This window comes from Gossypium raimondii, chromosome 8 (assembly GCF_025698545.1).
Source record: "Gossypium raimondii isolate GPD5lz chromosome 8, ASM2569854v1, whole genome shotgun sequence".
NCBI lineage: Eukaryota > Viridiplantae > Streptophyta > Magnoliopsida > Malvales > Malvaceae > Gossypium > Gossypium raimondii.
Window position 1 is genome coordinate 9,917,173 of NC_068572.1, and position 20,491 is coordinate 9,937,663.

At 33.1% G+C, this 20,491-nt stretch overlaps 2 protein-coding genes across 4 annotated transcripts in view; both read right to left on the minus strand.

Annotated features, from left to right (window-relative positions):
• Nucleotides 1-1,410: 1,410 nt before the first annotated feature.
• On the minus strand, nucleotides 1,411-2,367 carry LOC105790747 (uncharacterized). Of its 2 annotated transcripts, XM_052635107.1 has the most exons (3): nucleotides 2,222-2,367; nucleotides 1,921-2,117; nucleotides 1,411-1,795 (listed from the first exon to the last, which is right to left on the minus strand). In XM_052635107.1, exons 2-3 carry the CDS (start codon nucleotides 2,038-2,040, stop codon nucleotides 1,469-1,471), a joined length of 447 nt encoding a protein of 148 aa, XP_052491067.1. In that variant the 5' UTR covers nucleotides 2,041-2,117; nucleotides 2,222-2,367; the 3' UTR covers nucleotides 1,411-1,468. The 2 variants fall into 2 exon arrangements, with proteins under 2 accessions (XP_052491067.1, XP_052491066.1); XM_052635106.1 differs by having other exon boundaries at nucleotides 1,921-2,367.
• Nucleotides 2,368-2,505: 138 nt separating this feature from the next.
• The window catches only part of LOC105790745 (uncharacterized), a 41,295-nt gene continuing 23,309 nt past the window's right edge, over nucleotides 2,506-20,491 (minus strand). The window contains exons 1-6 of one of the 2 annotated variants that reach the window (XM_012618490.2): nucleotides 4,883-5,090; nucleotides 4,390-4,587; nucleotides 3,928-4,239; nucleotides 3,361-3,522; nucleotides 2,959-3,042; nucleotides 2,506-2,875 (exon numbers count right to left, since the gene is read on the minus strand). In XM_012618490.2, coding sequence (XP_012473944.1) covers nucleotides 2,768-2,875; nucleotides 2,959-3,042; nucleotides 3,361-3,522; nucleotides 3,928-4,239; nucleotides 4,390-4,587; nucleotides 4,883-4,912 — 894 coding nt within the window. In that variant the 5' untranslated portion in view covers nucleotides 4,913-5,090 and the 3' untranslated portion in view covers nucleotides 2,506-2,767. Of the gene's footprint in view, nucleotides 2,876-2,958; nucleotides 3,043-3,360; nucleotides 3,523-3,927; nucleotides 4,240-4,389; nucleotides 4,588-4,882; nucleotides 5,091-20,491 lie in introns of those variants that run through there. The other variant, XM_052635103.1, reaches the window with a different exon arrangement.

Consider the following 20,491-nt stretch of genomic DNA (forward strand, 5'->3'; position numbering starts at 1 on the left):
TTCTTTTTTCAACTTAATAAGCATATCCTAAAATCTCATGTTTCTATGTTGTGGATGAATCATAACTTAATTGGCAGAAACACCTTTCCTTCAAAGGAAATCTAAAGTTGAAATCCTTTTTTCTCCGTTAACTTTGTACTTTATACATCTCCATGTATGTATGTACTAGAAAAACAGTTCTTTTTCTATTGATCTTTATTTTTCAAGTTAACTTTCTGTTTTGTTAGCTTTGATGTTCTCTTTATGGCATGTGATTATTTATATGATTGTTAGTTGGTAAATTATTGCTGTGGATAAACTTTATATCTAATATACTGGACATTGTGATGATAGAATGTTCTTTCAAATTTTAAAACTGTACGACTCAATACCCTCAAGTTTCGCTAGGATCAATAAGAAAATCTCATAAACACCTTTCTTTGGCCTACATGTGACATCCTTTGCTAATAACCAATATGAACTTTTAATAAAATGGATGGTCACATTCATATATTTATATCGTGTTGCACTTTCTTACATTAGATATTCTTTGAAGTTCAAGTAAGAATAAGAAAACTGTAACTTGTTTTGATTTCAGATTATGCTACCCTGACTTTATTCTATTAAATTATTGCATGTTTGATATGTACTTCTTTAGTGAGAATATCTTTATTTTTATTAATTGTGTGATATTATGTAATAATTATTATATTCATCTTCATTGTAACTAGTGCAAATTGGAAGAGGATTTGCCTTTCTTTTTCAAAGATGTGCATGATGGAGAAAGTGATGATAAAGATGATGATGGCGAATCAAACAATTCAAATAGTTTGTGGCTTTAAAATGAAATTAATAAGAGATGTTATAGCTTTTAGTTTAATAAATTTACTTTAAATTGCAAATGCTAATGTAAATTTTTTATATTTATATTTGGTATATAAATATTACCCTTTTTGAAACTTTAATCCAAATATTACATTTTCTATGTTATGTTAATATCTATATTTAAATTACATTTTAAAATAAAATAATTTAAATGTGTTAATATCTACAAATATTTAATGGTTATATTTAAATATTTAAAAATAGTTTATATATTCTAATTAAATTTTATAAATAATTAATATTAATTACTTAAAATATTTAAAATTATATTTCATATATTAAAATATTAACAACAAGTTATAATAAATTATTTTTTATATTTTTGCTAAAATATTATGATATTAACTAATTTGAACATTATCTAAATGCATATTTGTTACTTTGTAATTTCATGTCTAAAATAAATATTTTATTTTTCAAAAACACTTAAATGTTAAACAAAACCTTTTACAAGTATTTTTGAAAAGCATTTTTCAATGTCACTTTCAAAAATAATGCTTAACTAAGAATTATACTAATACCCAGGCAAGCGCAGCAGGGATGCTAATGATCCTGATCAAACAGACAAAAAAAAGAAAATCAAGAAATAAAAAGACTGCTAGTGTTATTGAGGAATAACGAAGATATCACCATCGGTAGTCGTTCTCTTAACATCAATAAGAGGAGCATCATTCAAGGCTTTCGATATAAGTGAAGCCTCAGCAGAATTGAAGTTGGTAACGGGAACAGTATGAAAATTCAGTTCGATCAGAAAGCAGCCGTCCACTCCACCGTTCTGAATCTCGGAGACATTGGTTAGACTAATATCTGGTAATCTTTCAGCAGTTAGGGTTGCAAATAGTGCATCAAATTCAATAATGTTTGAATTTACCAAAGCAGTTGTAAAGAGAGTATGAGCAGATGCTAAGGTTACATGACCACATAGCTTAACCTGCCAAAGAGGAAGACTATTAATATCCAAGTTCAATCTAGAATAATTGAGCTATTGACCCATGGCGTATAGCATATCAAACATTCAAACTATTAGTAAAGGGTGTTGGAAATAAAAGAAGTGACCTCAGTAACAGGGGCAAACCATCTAAGACAAAACTTGGGGTTTGGAGAGGTGAAGTTGGGGATCCGAGTCAAGTAACAAGTCTCGGAGAACTTAAACTCAGCAGCCGTGCTTGCAGCCATTTCTCATCTCTTTATTCCTCCAACAAACAAACCGCTGCTGGGTTTCCCTTGAAGGCTGAGTCGGTGAATGCGTCAACCTGTTCAAGAGTCAGACTTAACCCCACTCATTCTTTCGGGATAAGACTGAGTTGAGCAGTAGCACATAAATAAACAAGCTAAGATTAAGAAACAGAGATATTACCACATAGCATTTGATGGGCGTTTTGGCCATGTTTAGACTAAGATTTGAGGTTGAGAAAACGAGAGTTTTTTCAACTTTGGAGTTGACTGCAGATAGAGATGGTACTGAAAAAGTAAAAACTCAAAACAAATGCCAATTTAAACAAGACCACCTCAATTTCATTTTTTAACCAATGTCCCCTTTCATTTAAACCAGCCCAAACAAAGACACCAAATTGCACAGGTAAGAAATTTAATAAAAAACAATGCCTTATAATTTTAATTTTAATTTAATTAAAAATTAGCTTAAATATAAATACTTGATTATTATTATGCTTATTGCTAAGGCATTATTATGCTTCATGATTACTTATAAAGCATTGGGGCTTCACCAATTCATGAATTAAATAAGATTATCTCAACAACTTTCAAACTCAAACAATCTCTCATTAAACCAGAACTTCATAAGCCCATAATAATTAAAGTTGCAGGGAAATGTTGGAGGCAGTAACTATCATTAGAACTTGCAATCATCCAGGACCAGGGTAGGGAAATTGGAACTCCACATCTACACCAAAATAGAGCCTTCCATCACCATAACAGCTTTTCCTCGCAGAAGCACTCTCTGGTTCTGCTCATCTAAATGGATCTTCACTATTCCTCCTCTAGGTGATGCCTGCGCAAAGCAACCAACACAATCAATGTCATAACAACAACGGTTTCGTTGGATGGTTCAAAGGAAAAGTAAGGGAAGAATACCGCATGCGCAACAAAATCTAACTTCCCCAGCTTTTGGCTCCAATAGGGTGCCAAGGCACAGTGTGCACTTCCGCAAACCGGATCCTGATAGACATGAGAAAGATAGATTAGCATGTCTGCATAACGATCCAGCAATGTCGAGCCAAAGAGAATCATGTTCCAGGCAAAGCTATACATGCATTGAGCACATATATGCATGTATCTCAGGGTTTACTTATTTTTGCAAGTAATCACCTTTACTACTTTTTCCAGCAGCAGACAAACTTGATAGTTAATGTCAAAATGTTCATTCCAGGGACATAAATACGATACATTTCATCCTCGAACAAAGGGCATGGAGCATAAGTTAAGCAAAAACTGTCTGCTTAGATGAAATAAGAAATGTTGGATACTATGGCTCACCTCTTTAATACCATACTTAGGACAGAAGAACCGACTAATAAAATCAAATTCAGAATCTGGAGGGGCAGCTCCTGAAACAATTAAGCCTCGTCCAGGACATTTCAGTATGTCGTCGAACCGTGGCTCCATTTCGATAACAGATTTTCCAGATGGGAGCACAACCTGCAAGTATCAAAGTAAACAGAAAAAAGAAATCCCCTATCACTACACTATCATTAACAAACAGTTCCAAATGTGTCAACAAAAGCACAGTATCCCGTTTTCAGTCACTTGGAGAACCAGTAACACCATATATGCATATAGCTTGCTAATCATAATTGAAAGCAATAGGAGTACTCAGGCTTTGCTTATGCAAATAAAATCCGCATTTTTAATCGTACTTCTATTTCAAAGGTAAGCTTAATCTCTCACAAAAAAGAATATCGATGTACTCAGAAGCACGTAGTGATTTTAACTAATAACCAGGCAAGGCTGATACTTTTACCAGAAATGTTAATGATCCTGATCAAGCATGCGAAAAGAGAAAATCAAGAAAGAAAATGATTACTAGCGTTATTGAGGAATTACAAAGATATCATCTGCGGGAGTCGTTCTCTTAACATCAATAAGTGGAGCATCGTTCAAGGCTTTCGATACAAGTGAAGCCTCAGCAGAATTGAAATCAATAGCTGGAACGGTAGGAAAATTCAATTCGATCAGAAAGCAGTCGGTCACTCCACCGTTCTGAACCTCGGAGACATTGGTTGGACTAACATCTGGAACCTTTGTAGCAGTTAGGATTCCAGATAATGTATCAAATTCGATAATGTTTGAATTTACCAAACCATTTGTAAAGAGAGTATGAGCAGATGCTAAGGTTGCATGACCACATAGCTTAACCTGCCAAAGGGGTAGCCTATTAATATCGAGGTCGCAATTGCTATATTACCACTTCACATTTGAGTCGAGTTTTAAGGTTCAATCAAGAATAATTGAGCATATCAAACATTCAATCTATTAGTGAAGGGAGTTGGAAATAAGAGAAGTGACCTCGGTAACAGGGGTAAACCATCTAAGACGAAACCTGGTGTTTGGAGAGGTGGAATTGGGGATCCGAGTCAAGTAACAAGTCTGGGAGATATTAAACTCAGCAGCCACTGCTTGCATCCATTTCTTATCTCTTTCTTCCTCCAACAAACAAACCGCTGCTGGGTTTCCCTTGAAGGCTGAGTCGGTGAATGCATCAACCTGTTCAAGAATCAAACATTCCAACCTGCTTATGACGTAACCCCACTCATTCTTTCGGGATAAGACTGAAAGAATTATATGAAAATAGAAACAGAAATGAACCTTAAACTGAGATTATTATTGCTTTTACTAGAATGAACACCAAGATGATGTATTTATACAACATATAGAACAACTAACTATGAAACTGATAATAGAAGTAGTTGTAACAGACTAACAGTTCACAACTTCTAACAGACTGAGTTGAGCAGTAGAACAGAAATAAACAAGCAAAGATAAGAGACAGAGATATTGCCAGATAGTATTTGATGGGTGTTTTGGCCATGTTGTTCAGACTAAGATTTGAGTTTGAGAAAGCACAGGTCTTTCAACTTTGGAGTTGAATGCAGATAGATGATGGTACCTCAATTCGCCTTTCATTTTTTAATCAATTTCCCCTATAATTTTTTAATCATTATAGTAGACTTCAGGTCAACTTAAGCTATGTCCATAAAAAAGGTATATACCAAATTAAATATTCTATTCCTGTTTTATGAGTAAAATCTGCTAAAGCTCCCAAGTTCCATTGGAGAGGGTATTTGAAGCAAGGTTTTTAGAATTGAGAAAATGAAAATAGCTTATTGTAAATTAATTATATAAAAATTTCACATCTTTTTCTTCTTAAATCAAGTTTAGTTTATACAACAAGTTCAACATGATTTTATAGACTTGAAACAGTTGGATGTTGTAAATGACAAGGCCACATGGGCCTGGAATAAACAATAAACATAGAAAAATAATTTTTGATCCATCATATCATACAACGGCTTGGAATCATGTTCTTTGACTGAACCATAAACCAGCAATCAACCTGTTCCGTTGACTGGGAAGAAACTATAATTTAAATCCAGGCGCCTTAGCTTCACAAAGCTACAATACAGATGACGACTAAACGCAAATAAACTACTCCATCGAGATGCATGAAGTTAGAAACGCAGCATTGTGCACAAACTTCTTTTATTTATGAACATGAATTGGAGAGTCGAGGTCATGACTAGCAAAAATCCGTCTCGTCTTGTTGCCATCCCTAGAACTATCGAACTTATTTACTTGTAAAGTTTGGTTACTAATGTAAATTTATTTTAGCAATTACAAACCATTATTTCTAATAGTTACAAATCATTTTTTACATTTACAAAAATATTAAATATTCTTCTGACCATTACATGAAAATATTACCATTTTACCCTCGTTAAATTACGTTATAAATAGGAGGCATTTTTCCTTCATTTGATACACAATTGAAAAACAAATCTTCTTCTACTCTATCTCGACTCTCTCTCATTCTTTTTAAAACTTTAGAATTTTTCTTAAGTTGCATTAGAGGATACTTTGTCTAGAAGTCTGGGTTTTAAGTGGATGATCGCCTCTGGACGTACTAATGTCCAGAGTGTGAATACACAATAAAATATAGAAAGGCAAGACGGTATCCGCAAGTATACGGGTTGAGTTGTAATATAGTTTTACAACGAAGTAGGTGAGTACTCTGAGGATCGTACCTAAGGGAAGCGAGTGCTAGATCAATTCTAAGCTAAATACTAAAAGATCTAATTAGTACTTTAAATAAATTATAGTACGAGAGCATAAAAGGAGTTTCTTAAGGTTTTAATAATAATAAAATAAAATAACATAAAAGAAATAAAATTTAGGAGATAGAAGAGTAGAACAAATCAAATCTCAATTATGCATGATTAGCTCGCTTTGGTAATCCCCGTCAACTGTCGTTTTGGGTTCCTCGTTAATCAATTAGTCGCTACCTTAGTAGGATTTTCCGATCTTTCACTAACATAACAAGTCAACAAGAACTACTTATCTTTCAACGTCACAGTCCAGACTGGCTTGGGGTGAAGGTGTTCATGAATGGGCAATACCAATTTTGGGTTAATTCTCACATTGATGACTTCTTGGGATTCTCAGACCTAGGGATTGTTTTACGTTCTTTCTTTCCCAAATAGTTGATCCGCTAAGTAACATTATAAAATAGTTAATAGATCATACCACCACTCACTAATCCCTCATGGAGGGATTAGTTCCTCATAACTTTCATAGACAATATGAAATTGATATAAAGAAAAAACATTCTAATTAAATCGAAAAAATGGATTCAAAATGTTTTCAACTAGGGTTTTCTGGACAGTATCAATAAGCTAGACCCATACTTCGAGTTGTTTCATGCCATAAATAAACTCGAACGCTCAAGAAATCCGTTGGACAAGTGGATTCACATCTTTTACAACCAACACAATCTTCTGTTCTTGGAGCGGAAGCAATTTGCTTAACTTTACATCCATCCCAAGGTATCATTTCTAACACAATGAAAGAGCCTGATTGTATTAAGATTAGTTGTGAATCCACAAAGTTTGAATGCTTCCACAATTCAGATCTCTTGAAATCAACAAGAACAACTAAAAAAAATCTAAAACCTAAGAACGAAAGAAAACTAAACTAAATTTTACAAAGAGAATTTCGGCTAAAGGAATGGTGTCCATAACAAGTGAGAAATGAGCCTATTTATATTCTTCAGGTGGCCGTCGTCCTTAACCCTAGGTTAGCTTTTCGAGCTTTAAGTTCGATTGTGCAAACCAAAACACCCCTACTTCGTGTTTAATTTTCGTCACAGAGTTGATGTCACAACACACCAAGATTTGTGTCGCGACAAAGCATTCAGTATACTCCTCTTGAGCAATCTTAAGGGGTATGTCGTGACACCCTCAGGCTGTGTCGCGACATTGAAGGTAGTCTTGAGGTTTCTCCATTCTGCTCTCTATGTTGTGACATTAGTCATCCCATGTTGCGACGTAGCGACTAGTATTAGTTTAATATCCCTTCTAAAGGTCTCTTACACACTCACAAAGTGCATTAGCTCACCCTTAGGCCTCATTCGGCCCTTAAGGTCAATAAAAGACTCAATTTGCACATTTTGTTGAATATAAATAAAACTAAGAAACCTTAACTAGAACATAACGAAAATGCTTATATTAAAGCTCTTTAAATGCGAAAACTAATTTAATCTACTACACCGAATTACGATAGATCAAACTCCTCCACACTTAAGTCATTGTTTGTCCTCAAGCAACATAAACATAAACAAAAAATAAATACGACGACCCTTGAACAAATATCATACAAGTATTAACTTCGAAGCATATGATTTAGGCATTCCATGCTTACTAACAACCTTAACATGATGAGTAATTGACTTACCACTTTTGATCACAAACATCTAAATTCAGTATGTTATAAAATATACGAGTATTAAGGGTCACACTTGTAGGGATCCAACAATAAATTATATAATTACTTTAATTATCCGAGCAAAATACAAATAGTCCTTTATGCGTATGTTTAGTATAATGTCCATTCATGTATAAGGATATTTAGGTCACATAGGACTTTTCGACTTGTAATGTTCTGAAGCTTAGGACAGGTATAGAATTCAAAGATAGTTAGCATCAAGAGGTTACAAACACAAAAATAATTTGGCACATCATGTTGATCCCTATTCTTCCCCCCTTAGTGACCCTTACCCGCTCACCGCCTTATTTCTCCTTCTCTCACCTTTATTGTCTCTCCAATATAGGAAGTCATAGCATGACATAGTAACTACGGCTAGCCTAACGAGTTTTTGTGCATTAATGAATGAGTTTTTCTTTCTTTTATGACTTTGTCACTCTTCTCTTCTCCAATGCATCTCACTCATGAATGTTTTTTCACCGGTTTAATACTTTTTCTACTTGTACTAATTTTCTTTTGGATTTTTCTTTTTGTTTTGCACATTAGCCTAACTTATAGTTCCTATTTCACACCAATCTTTCCTATTTCACTCTATTTTTACAAACTCTGAAGTGATGTATCTACTTAACCCTCAATATGTATGGCTAGACGTCTATAGTCATGCAGTTTAGGACTAAAGAAAAAGGGCAAATACAAATTAACATTTTCAGGCTCGAGATTTGTAATAATGTTCATCAAGAAGTGCCAACAGGCTCAAAAATTGATACTAAAAGTGAAATAAAAATAGATCAGCTTTTTGGCTCTGGATGTGTTTCAAACAATGCCTGAAGTCATCCATGAATTTCTCAATATGCACAAACTTAATCAACCAAACAAACTCAAATACAACCATTTATCATTCATACTAGTATGCTTGTTTCCTTGTATTTTCTATATCATTTGGTACAATTGATTGCTTAATACCTATTTACAGTGTAACATATAGAACTTAGTAGTTTAATAATCAAAAATTTAAAATCACCTACCATCATGCCAAATTTATTTGTAAACACAAGAAACCTATGTACATGCTCCTAACTAATCACTTGTATTTCTACAAGCTCAAGCACACAAAAGACGAGAAAAATCAAAGAAAAATGTAGAAACAAATAAAAAAGTTTTCTATGTTACCCCCTACACTTTAGTTGACACATTGTTCTTAATGTGTAGCCCATAAATATAAGGAAAGAAATTACTGAATTGATTGTGGCTGCTTCAACTACTAATGGTGTGTGCTTCCTCCTTTGATCATGTTAAGCTCGAATTGTTTGTGTCTCCTTCGTGTTTGGTTCCTACATAGAAAACCTAAACAAAACATAACTAAAAATCTACTATTAATCCTACTCCTACATTGTTTGAATCAAAATTATCCAAAAATTAATACAAGTCTTTTAAAAACAAAAACAAAAATGTTCAATACTCCTCATCATCATCCCACTGTGGTGCCCACCTCATTTCCATTAGAGATTTTCCCTTTCATTTGTCATGTGTTTGGTGAGAGCTCCCAACTGTTGAAGGCGCATGGCGAGTTGGGATTTGTATGACAGGCCCTTTTGGTGTAGAAAATTACGACTGAAATGCCGCCTCATATTCATCCTCCATTCTAAGGTAGTCCTAAGCAGCACCTTCCTCCTTAAGATTAGCCCCTTCATCCTGATGAGTTAGTGTCGACCTAAACATGTTCGGGGGATAATTTGGAGTGCATAACCCATTCATTTTTATACATTCTTAGAGTATCGAGCCTGTTTCCTACATCCATCTTATCATCCCGTCGATTTTTGCTTCTATGTTTCTGTGGGCTCCCTTCCTATCCTTTGATTGATATTTCTCTTTGAGCGATGCCGACACATCCATTTTCACTCATTGGCACTTCTAGTTGACGACATAGTGTTGTTACAAGATAGGGGAAGAATACTCTAGCTTTCTGGCTCTGTACACACTATTTCATTTCTCGAAAGATCCAATGCACTATATAGATCTATTTACATTGCAGAATATTATATAACAAAATAGCTCGAAAGGCGTTAATGTTAGAAACATTCAACGCGAGTGCAATTCTAGTGCCAATGAATTGTATCCATATCTTAGCAATAGCAAACATAATGGCCTGATTGAAATTCGTTGGAAGCTCTATGTCTAGCCTGTAGTTCCAACTACCCTTGCCTTGTGTTAAATATTTTATAACATCTTCCATGTCAATATTTTGAAAATTTTCTAAATTAATACTATCAATAAAATCTTTTTCATAAAATAGGATGTTATAAAATTCACAAATATCATTAAGGGAGATTGGAACGTCTTCTCCTCTTACTTCAATATCACTTATCACTGCATTATAGCCTCGTTTAATCACTTTATCCTTAAGGAACACATAAAATTCTTGAACCACAGGTATGATTACATTATTCATGGGAGTAATGCAGAACTGCTCACATTGATGGTAACGAACCAAAGTCTAAACTTCTTTACAATGGACAATGGAAGGTTCGAACCCTTGTTCTAGGATTAATGGTCTCCCTTGCGACTCAAGAAAATATTTTTCCATATGAACATTATGAAATTGAGATGAGTCCAAAACATCGATGTTTCTTGAACCATAGTTCTCTTGTTCTTTCTAGGAGGTATTTTATAATCAAAATTTCTAACAAAATAGTGAATAATATAACATTAGTATGAAGAAAGGATTACTTAACCTCAACTTCTTGGCCAATACTTCCATTTCTCCTCTAAGGATTTGATGAAGAATCCAAATAAAGCTTTAAAGATTATAATGAAAGGTTGATGTGTTTTAAGGTTTAAAAATGGAAAAGGGGTTTTGAGGTTTATAGAAGAAGTTAACGGTTTAAAAGGGTTTAGAGTATGAGATTGAAGTGTTTTTAGGTTTAAAACAAAGTTTAAAGTGTTAAAAATCAGGTAAATGAAGGGTTAAAATAGTAGGTTGCGCAATTGGATCGAGTTGACCCTGCAGAAAATTGTAGCAATGTCGCGACATAAGGGTTTCGTGTCGTGACATCCCTAGCATATTACTCATGCCGTGGCCACGGGTTGCTTGTTCTCGAATGAGCAATTTATCATAGTCATTTGTTAATAGTGATCATATTAATCATTAAGAAGACACAATGCTGACAATGAGATAAAATAGGATTGTATTGAGTGAACAGATTTAACTTAAAGGAATCAATGATATCATATGAGGGTAACACACACATGATGAGGTCATTGGACAAATAAGTTGAATGAATTGCTTTCGTAAAGAGTAAACAATAAGGAGTTTTCAATCATGGTACTTCTTGTGAACCGACTCCATGATTAAGTAGTTATGAATTATCGGAACGATGCTTGTGGTCATAATTGCAATCTCTAGAGCCTAATTGTATATGTCTGATTGGTCCCTCCGTTAGCTCAACAAAAGCTCGACCGGACTGCATTTGAATTAGAAGAAAATTCTACGACTTTGGGAATAATTTAATTGAGTCAGCTTATTCGATGTGCAATTAAATTAGGTGGTCGTAAGAATTGTTCAACAAAAAAATTTGACTAAAGAATTTTCTTGAAAAATTAATTTGGAAAATCTAAGTAATTTTTGGAAAAATTAATTTTGATCAAGTAAAATTAAATTAATCAAATTAATTAAAATTAATATAATATTTTTGGAAATTAATTTTCAAGTCAAACTATTGGCCCAATGAATAATTGAACTTGAAAATTGGACCTGAGATCGTAAATTGGACCTGGGAGCCTAAAACCAATACCAAGACCTAAAAATTGGTCGAACCGGGCTCGATTTGTGAAAATGGGCGGATGGTCCAATCGGTGGCTACACCAGACCGGTCAGGTCGCCATTGACTCGGACCAAACCGGCAACAGTTGAACCGGCTCGGGGTGTCGTAAGGGTATCGCACGTACATCACCAAACACAATGGTGTCAGTGGCTGGGATGGTAGCATCCCGATGGCCGACGGCATTTGGTCATCGATGGTTGAGCATTGGAAGGTTTACACACCTACTGGGACTCTACTAGAGAATTTAATTTTGGATTAATTATTCCAAAAATAATATTATTTTAATAGTTTAATATTTAATTTAATTTAATATTTATCTTAATAGTATTTTATTAATTTAGTATTAAAGTGATTATCTTAATATTAAATTTAATTTAATATTTACCTTGTAGATAAACATTCTATTATTTTAATAAGATTTAATATTAAATTTAAGATAAATGTTATATTAATTTAATATTAAAGTGTTTAAGTTCAATCATAGTTGAACTCTCTAAACTCTCCCTATATAAAGAGAGTATTGAGTCATTATTTACACACACTTGAATTCAAGAGAAAGTTGTAGAGAGAAAATTTTCTGAAGAGATTATTCTAGAAATTTTTTTAGTGAAAATTACTCACAGGTAATTTTTGTGAATTTTTTTTTAATCGAAGCGAGCCCACACTCGACAGACATGAGCTTGAGGATAACGTAAAAGACTACCCGATCGAAGCATTCATCCTAGACGAATCGGAAAGGTACAATTTTGATTAGGTGTTTATTACTTTAGATATCACAACCAAGATCTTGTTTTGGAAAAACATTTAAAACCTTGGTTTTTCTGTAAATTTATTTTTTGTTGCAGTTTTCAAACCCATTTTTCCAACAGAACCTAGGAGAAGTAAAAGACAAATAGCTTCCACTAGTTTCGAACCTAATTTCCTTACTTCCTTTGTAACTGAGATTAGTGATTTAGACTTAATAAGTGATTCTATTGCTCATGCATTTTTTATAGATGAAGATCGAAAAACCTATGATGAAACCATAAAATCAATAGATGCGAGCTTTTGGAGAGATGTTATTAATAATGAGTTAAAGTCTATTATGCCTAATCATACTTGGGAACAAGTAGGCTTGCCTAAAGGTTTTAGACCTATTAGTAACAAATGGGTCTTTAGAAAGAAACTTAGATCAGATGAGTCAATTCAAAAGTATAAGGCAAGACTAGTTGTTAAAGGATTCACTCAAAAATTTGGAATAGATTGTTTTGATACATATTCTCCTATGACTAATATCTCAACTATTCGTGTTTTGTTTAACTTAGCTTCCATTCACAATTTTCTAATACATCAGATGTATGTGAAGACAGCTTTCTTGAATTGGAATTTGGATAAGGAGACAACTTTCAGATGTATGTGAGCAACCTCCAGGGTTTACGGCACTAGTTTGGAAGATAAAATTTGTAGACTGAAAAAAATTTTATATAGTCTCAAACAAGCTCCAAAACAATGGTATGAGAAATTTCACAAGACTATTCTCAATTTTGGTTTTATTGTTAATGGTGTAGATGCATCTATGTAGTCTAAAATGTTTGGCTCTGATTGTGCCATCATAAATATGTATGTGGATGACATGTTAATTTTCAATTCCAATATAGAAGCCATTAATAAAATAAAAAATTCTTATCTACCAAATTTGAAATGACTGATTTGGAAGAGGTGGATGTAATTTTAGATGTTAAGGTTACTAAATCATAAAAAGGATTTACTTTAAACCAATCTCATTATAAGAGAAAGTGCTAAAAAAGTTCAATAGCTTTGATGTAATCCCTGTGAGAACTCCTTATGATTCTAGCATACAACTGTTAAAAAATAAAGGAAATAGTGTTTCTCAATTAGAGTATGCTAAAATTATTAGAAGTTTTATGTTCTTAATTAACTACACCAAGCATGATATTGCTTATACAACCAATAAACTAAGTAGATATACTCATAATCCTAGCAATAAGCATTAGAATGCTCTAAAGCGATTGCTTAAGTACCTTAAAGGTATAATAACTTGGGATTTGGATTTTATTAGATACCCTGCAATCCTAAAGGCCTATTGTGATGCAAACTAGTTAACTGATAATGATGAAGTGAGTTCTACAAGTGGGTTTGTTTTTACTTTAGGAGGAGCAGTTTTTTCTTGGAAGCATGCTAAACAAACTTGTATTGCTCGCTCCATGATGGAGTCAGAGTTTGTAGCCCTTAACTTAGCAAGGTAAGAGGTAGAATGGCGTAGGAATCTAATTATAGATATTCCTTTATGGAAAAAATCGACACCTCCCATATCTCTATCATGTGACTCACAAGCCGCAATTTGCGTTGCTAAAACTCAAGCTTACAATGGTAAAAAGAGGCATATTCGTATAAGATATGAATCTATGAGACATTTAATAAAAAATGTAATACTTTCTATGGAATACGTGAAGCTGAAAAGGAACCTAGCCGATCCACTAACCAAAACATTAAGTAGGAAAATGATTCTTGATTCATCGAAGGGGATGGGTCTTAAGCCTAGTGGTTGAGGAATTCATGGTGGATACCCAACTTAGTTCTCTAAGTTCAATGATGTCAAACGAAACCATGGAAAGACTTATAATGTACATTTTATCTATCCCTATGGCGAATGATGAACATGCATAAGGTTGAGTTCTTACCCTTAATGAATTCATATCCCAAGTTTTAGATGGTCCTATTGAAATGAACTTGATGAATTCACCAACCTGTGAGGTTGAGTTTATTACTCTTAATGAGTTCATATCCCAAAGTTTGGGTGGTCCTAGTGAAATAGACTTGATGAATTCATCGATTTTAATTTTGAAGGATGAGCTTAATAAATGCTTTTGATGATTTCATAGTCTTGAGTCAGATGGTCTATATTGAGATAGACTTTTTGAAAGCACCTATGTAAGTGTGAAGAACTAGCCACCTTCTATGAAAGACATTGGGCAGACTTTCAAGAGCACTTATCAGCATCCCGAGGTGTATTGGCTAAAACTTGTTGATCTATCGTGAAACATCAATTGGATCTGAGATTAGTCGTATGTCTTGAGTTAACCCCTATCTTAACAAGTTCAAGATCCGTTCACTTGTTAAGAGAAGAACCACTCATTTCACTATGTACTGGTTCAAATCCACAAGATACTAGTGATTAAGCGGCTAATTTCACTGTTGCTCTTTTCATATCTTTTGTTGTATTTACAAAATTTTAAATTACTTTGCATTAGTGGGGGAATGTTAGTAATGCAATTTTATTTAAGCAATTACAAACCATTATTTCCAATAGTTACAAATCGTTTTTTACAGTTACAAAAATATTAAATATTTTTTTGGCTGTTACATGGAAATATTACCATTTTTCCCCTACTAAATTACGTTTTTTACCCTTCTAAAATCCTATAAGTAAGAGACATTTTTCCTTCATTTGATACACAACTGGAAAACAAATCTTCTTCTACTCTCTCTCAACTCTTTATCATTCTTTCTAAAACTTTAGAATTTTTTAAAATTGCATTAGCGGAAATTCTGTCAAGGAGTTTGGGTTTTAAGTGGGACCATGTATGTGTTGGATCGCAGGCACCCCTATGTCGCAACGAAAAAAAATAAAATCTGGCGATCCTAACCAATGATCCATGTGTGAGGAACGAATTGGGGTGATAAAGGTTAATAAATTACAGAATGTTTATTCTGAGTAGACAGCAACGCCTCAACAACGTGCAGTCAGATCTACAGTCGAACCAAGCCGCAATCTATCGAGACCCCGACCTCTATGTAATCCAACCAGTTGACTACGAACGGAAGAAATCAGAAATCCCTAAAACAGTTTTGAGAGTGATTTTTCTTTGACGGCTGCTAGACCCAAAACAAAGAAAAACAGGATTCTTATATATCTTTTTATATTAGGGTTTTTTAGGAATTAAATAAATATAATAATATTTTAAATCAAAAATTATAATTACATTAATTATAATATAATTTCAGTAAACCATATATTTATTTGAATTCATATGCTAACCAAATTCATGTACTTATTATGCGTACAACAACCTTGTACATAATGTGTTGGAAGCGACCCCCAAAAACAATACCAACTATGGTTTATTACGTTCATTTCAACTATAGGGTGTGACCCTGTAGGTTCCTGTAATGTTAGCAGTAATACTAGAACGATTCCAATGTTACAAACAATGAGTGGCGTCTAGCAATGCATCATTGCTACCTAAGTCACAAGAGATCATGATTCGACATAACCTTTTTATGATTAACCTTTTATGCAATAATCTTTAAGTCCTTTATCTCTGGATTGGACACAAGTCATGGAATAGTCACACTTGCATAGTCCATTTCATGTTCCTTGATATCTTAAGCAGACTACGATATACAAATAAGTATGACATCTCATATCAACTTATTTGAGCATGGCCATGCATTTCTAGTCTCACTTAATCAAGTGGCCTAAGATATTACTCCCATTATGTAGGAGAGACTTATTTTATATCAACCAACCATATCCCTTTACATCGATTGTGGTATATCCAACATCAGCCTTTATAGAACAACCAGTTACGGTGTACGTTTGACTGTATCAAAATATACTACTCACGATGTTGGGATTATGATGATCTCAAGTCTGAGGATCATATACATATTAATCACTATGAGTAATGTCGTGACAATTACATAATAATCCAAGAAACATACTCATAATGGGTCAGTCCAATATGTTGTTCTCTAACACACATATTCATGCATCGATTCTGACATTCCATACCAATTACAACTCTTTATCATCAATCAACTACATGTTAGTCTTAATGCATTATCGTTGTCCTATCCAACAATAATACTTGACTAAGGATCTTTTAGGAATAATCATATTATTCTTAGGACATTATTATAAAACAGTTTATTTATACACACAGAAAAGAAATTGAAATAATAATGGTAATGCCTTATATTAATAAACATGATAAATCAAGTATGTTATTACAACCATCTCATGATTGATCTTTGGGCATACTCTAACAGTATGACCTCTCCAAACTTTCTTAGGAACTGGTGTGTCATTGAAAGCACCAAAAATAACCTATCCCTAAGAAATAATGAAAATAATAGTATAAAGGAAGTAGGGTCAAATCCTCAGGGATTGGATCGCTACAGCTTCTTGTTTTTCAAAATCTTGGACACAGTCTTGCCTAAGAAAAACATTTGAACTAGAAAAAATAAAAAATAAAAAATAAAAAATAAAAATAGAATTAGAAATATGGATGAGTTGAAATTAAATAAAATGAAATTGCAATTGTAAAAAGAAATAGAGTTGAGGGAAGGGGTTTTTCGATTTGAGGGATTCCAACCTCTGGTTATCTCAATCCTAATTTGATTCAATCATAGGCTTTTAGGTGATCCTTCTCATAACCGAATAAGCCAGTTATAGTGGAAAGGGATGCCTATGACCACCAGCTTCACTTAGATTATAGCCTTACGATCTAGAGGAACCTGACTCTAGCCAACCGTCACTTTTGTGGGACCGTCTTACACTAGATCGTCGTTTCTCAATGGCGAATGCCATTCCATTTCGTCTTTTGGGCTCGATAATCTTTGACACGGTAAGTTAGCGAACCAAGTATGCAACTTTTCTAAAACATACAAAGTTGTTGTCTTTTGCTCAAGTTGAAAAGATTACTTTTGGGAGGACATGGACAAAAGTGTCAGTCTATAATGTGGAGAAATGATGAATACTCATTGAGAAGGGCTAAGTGTAGGTTCTAAGCCTCATGAACTCTTTTGGAGGAGTCTTGATAACCTTTGACTAGATGATTTTAGTTACTCATGCGTTTCAGAGAAAAAAAAACACAAGTTTAATGGAATGAAATTTTATTGGAAAATAAAAGAAACAAAAGGCTAAGAGCCTTAAGGGGAAGGAGTTTTTTACAGAAGTGATGTGTGAATATTCATGCCACTCTATCCTCTATTTATAGTACGTAAAAACCTATTTTGTACCTATTTAAACTCTAGATGATAATGCTTAAAAGATATAATTTGAAATTAAATCTAAACAATATAATAATCCTAAAAATAATTCTAAAAATAAAATTCAAATTTAAACAAAGTTTTATGTTCAAAAATCTCTTTTTTGAAATTTTCCCCAAGTCTTCCACACTTTGTATTTTTGGCACCACTTATTCCATATTTCGCATGTTGACCCATTTTGTCTTTAAATTCACGCTTTTTGCCCCTAAATTTTCTTTTTCCTTCAATTTAGTCCCTACAAGATAAAAAACCATAAATAGCCCAAATTAGTTGGATCGTACTCAAAATATATATGTGATTGACACATAAAAGTAAGTCATTTTAGAGTATTATTAGGAATTGATCCTAGTGTGATTTTTCTAATTAGTTCTATTTTCAGATTATTTCAGAAGAGCAATACCAGTTGAATTCTACTTTCCTTATTCGAGTGAACAAATATCGAAGAACTGTGTTAACCTTGAGGGATGAAGTCCACTATACGATGACACCGATTAGGGTGAATTCGCTTTTAAGACAGTGGTTCTTTCATGACACAATAATACTTTATTCATTTAATCTTGGTTTATTTTACAGCTGGTACTAATGAATTTGTTTTGTAGTAGTATATTTTCCAACAAGTTTTTTCATATATGGAAGTTTCATTGACAAAGGAAAGCTTTCCTTTTTTTTATTATAACTTTAACCATTGTTCCAAATAAATCACAAAAAAAAAATTCAAATTCAATGAAAGGGAAAATCCAAAAATGAAGATGAAGAAGATTAGAGGAATCATGCAATTTATTAAGTTCTTTATGATTTTAATCATTTGACACGTTTTGCTATTAAAGAAATAAAGAAAAATTATTGAGAATGTGTTTGAAAATTTGTACCATAATTGAATATGACTATAATTATTTGTAATTATTCATATAATTACCTTAATTTTCACCATCCTTTAAAATCCGAAACGGAAAGTGTAATTAAAGTGCTCCTATTGAGTGAAACCCAATCATTACATTAATTATCCAAACATGGCATATTGTTCTAATTACACTCAGAGTAGTGAAACTCACAAATTATAAGAGTTGACAGTATATGAAATTCCTGTAATTAAATTAATTATATCCAAATCTAATTACTATGTGGCTTTTTAAATGTTGCACTATGGCTAGCAATACAACAACTGAAATTGTAGTGCATGCACATTCTATCTAGTTTGCATGCTAGTCTTTTGTTTAGTTCTTTGTAGTTTCATTTAGTTAAGAATAAACTTAGTTTGTTTATGTTTTGATGTGGTTAGGTACTGATTGACATGATCAACTTATGTGCAAGCAAAATTTTTCTAATTACAAGATAATTAGTGGGAATAGTTAAGGGTTTGATTGTATTTGGTAATACTATGACTTCATATAATGTATTTTCTTGCTGAAAAGAAGTGGAGATTAGTTTTCTTTGTATTGCTGCACATTTTGCTTCATTTTCCTCTATTTCCCTTTTTTCAAAACACCAAAAATTGGTATCTAGAGCCTATTATATTTGAGGGTCATTATTGCTTGATAGAATTTGATTTGTTTTCTTGTTGTTGTTTTCAATTATTTCTTCAGTAAGCTTCTCACCACATCTACCTCTTGTCTTCATTAGAGAAAACTACCATATATAGGTAGTCAAGATGAAGACTTACCTTTAAGCTTTTGATTTGTGGGAAGTAATCGATGTTGACAAGGAGCCACCACCCATGAGAGCAAATCCAACCATTGCTCAGATAAGGGAACACAGTGATCAGTGTGCCAAGAGATATAAAGTAATGTCATACTTGCAAAATGGTGTATCATATGTGATATTTACCAAAATCATGGCCTGTGAAACTCCCAAACAAGCTTTGGATAAGCTGAACAAGGAGTTCTAAGGCTTAGAAAAGATAAGGCAGCAACAATCGCTGATCAATTTAAGGAGGGACTTTGGGAACTTGAAGATGAAGGATATTGAAATTTTCAAGTGGTATTCAAACAAAATTATGGCTACTATAAACAACATTAAGCTGCTCGGAGACAAGTTCAATGATAGTTGGATTGTGGAGAACGTTATCACCACTCTCTTTGAGGGATATGAGTGTAACAACCCAATTTTAGTGGTGTCGAAAACTATGGTTTTGGGACCACAATTCTAATGAGTGAGTAAATATTTTAACGTTTATTTAATGTCTATAGGGTGAATTTTAGGTGGTATTAAATTTTCAGTGAGAAATTTTAAAGTTTATATGGTTAATTATGTAAAAGGACTAAATTGAAAAACGGTGCAAAAGTGGAGTTCTATTAGTTAAGTGGATTAAATAGCTTTAACAATATGAATCAGTGGATTTATATGGTAAATATACCACATTTAAAGATAGTGGATGTTTATGGATAAGTTTTATGGTAGTTTAAATGATTTTTTAAGGCCAAATTAGTAATTTTGTAAATAAAAGATAAAAATAAACTAAAACAAAGCATCATATTCCTCTTTCTTTCATTTGGAACCAAAATCACTATTAGAAGGGGGCTTGGAGCATTCGGTTACACTTCTATCTTGTGATTGGTAGGTTTTCAGGTCTCATTTTAGTATTTTTTTTTATATTTTTGAACTCATTTTAGCTTAAACTACTTAGACCAGGGGTTAATTTGTAAATATGTTAAATATTGAGGAATATCCTACGAATGAAATTAATGAATTTGTGATGTAAATTGATAGATTCTTAAACTTGGTTGTTAAATAAACTTGTTTTGTTAAGTGTTTTTTGG

Excerpts from the sequence above, each read along its gene's own strand:
- LOC105790747 (XM_052635107.1), bottom strand. The coding sequence starts at position 2,040 with ATGGCTGCAAGCACGGCTGCTGAGTTTAAGTTCTCCGAGACTTGTTAC. Across the intron at positions 1,796-1,920 it reads GGTTTGCCCCTGTTACTGAG|GTTAAGCTATGTGGTCATGT; the intron begins GTCACTTCTTTT and ends CCTCTTTGGCAG.